General features: G+C 61.7%; 1 protein-coding gene across 1 annotated transcript in view; it reads left to right on the top strand.

Annotated features, from left to right (window-relative positions):
- The window catches only part of COL5A1 (collagen type V alpha 1 chain), a 99015-nt gene that overhangs the window by 39923 nt on the left and 58035 nt on the right, over positions 1–1057 (top strand). The window contains exon 16 of the mRNA XM_045289356.1: positions 991–1044. Coding sequence (XP_045145291.1) covers positions 991–1044 — 54 coding nt within the window. The remainder of the gene's footprint in view (positions 1–990; positions 1045–1057) is intronic.

Raw genomic sequence — 1057 nt, 5'->3', positions numbered from 1 at the left:
CTAGCCACCAAGCACTTAACCACTGTGACCCAAGGGCTCTCCACTTCAGAGACGAAAACCAAATAAAACCCCACTGCCACGCGGGCGATTCTGACTCAACTTGGTCCTATACAACAGAGTCGGGAGAGAGAGGAGGCTCTCTGCTCCCAGAAAGATGGACAGTCGGAAAACCACTGGGCTAGGGTTGCTGCGAGTTGGAACGTGGCCTTTTTAATAGGACAGAGTAGAATACCCCAGAAGGCTCCCGGGGCTGTAAGACTTCATGGGAGCAGACGGCCTCAGAGCAGCTGGCGGGCACGCACTGCCCTGTCCACTCTGCTCTCCGCTCCTCCCTGCCACTGGAGCTGCTGCCCCCACAACCTTTGTTGTGCTGTGAGGGACCCACGGGCCCTCAAGGGCAGCTTGGCATGGGTAAGGACTCTGGACCTCAGGTAACCTCGCTCACTGGGCAGCCCCACAGGCCTGGCCTGTTCTTCCCTGTGGGTGGCCGATGCTCCCGGAGGCACAGTGAGTCTGGCTCAGCTTCATGGTGGCTGGCAGTGCCCCGTCTAGGTGGTTCACCATCTAGGAGGGCCCAGGCTCCTGAGAAACTGCTCTGGGCATTGAGGCTGCAGGGGATTGGCTGGTCCCCTGCTGGGAGCCCCCTGGGGCTCTCTGATCTTTAATCTGACATCCAGCAAAGGCCCCTGAGCAGCTGCTCTCAGGAGCCCACAGGCTGTCCCCCGGACTATGTGCACCCCCCCACCCCCCGCCACTGCTCCTCAGCTGAGCCTCCCCTGCCAAAGTGGCATCTCGAGGGGCCAGGGGCTTGTACCCACGGCCAGGGAGTCTCGGTACAAGTGTTGTCAGGCCTCTATCAGGCAGGGTCCTCTGGGGTGGTACCCAGGTGGCCCGGTGTGGCCGTGGCAGCAGTAACACTCAGCTTGGCAGACAGGAGCCCCAGCCAGTAGACCCCGCTTCTGTAGTGACACGTCCCCTCCTCTGTTGCAGGGCCGAGCGGGCAGTGACGGAGCAAGAGGGATGCCAGGGCAGACGGGCCCCAAGGTAAGTCACTCCT

This window comes from Echinops telfairi, unplaced genomic scaffold, assembly GCF_000313985.2.
Source record: "Echinops telfairi isolate 266 unplaced genomic scaffold, ASM31398v2 ScPeMD7_25;HRSCAF=90, whole genome shotgun sequence".
Classification (NCBI taxonomy): domain Eukaryota; kingdom Metazoa; phylum Chordata; class Mammalia; order Afrosoricida; family Tenrecidae; genus Echinops; species Echinops telfairi.
Note: the sequence above shows the minus strand (reverse complement) of the source record. Positions and strands in the feature narration are given on the sequence as shown.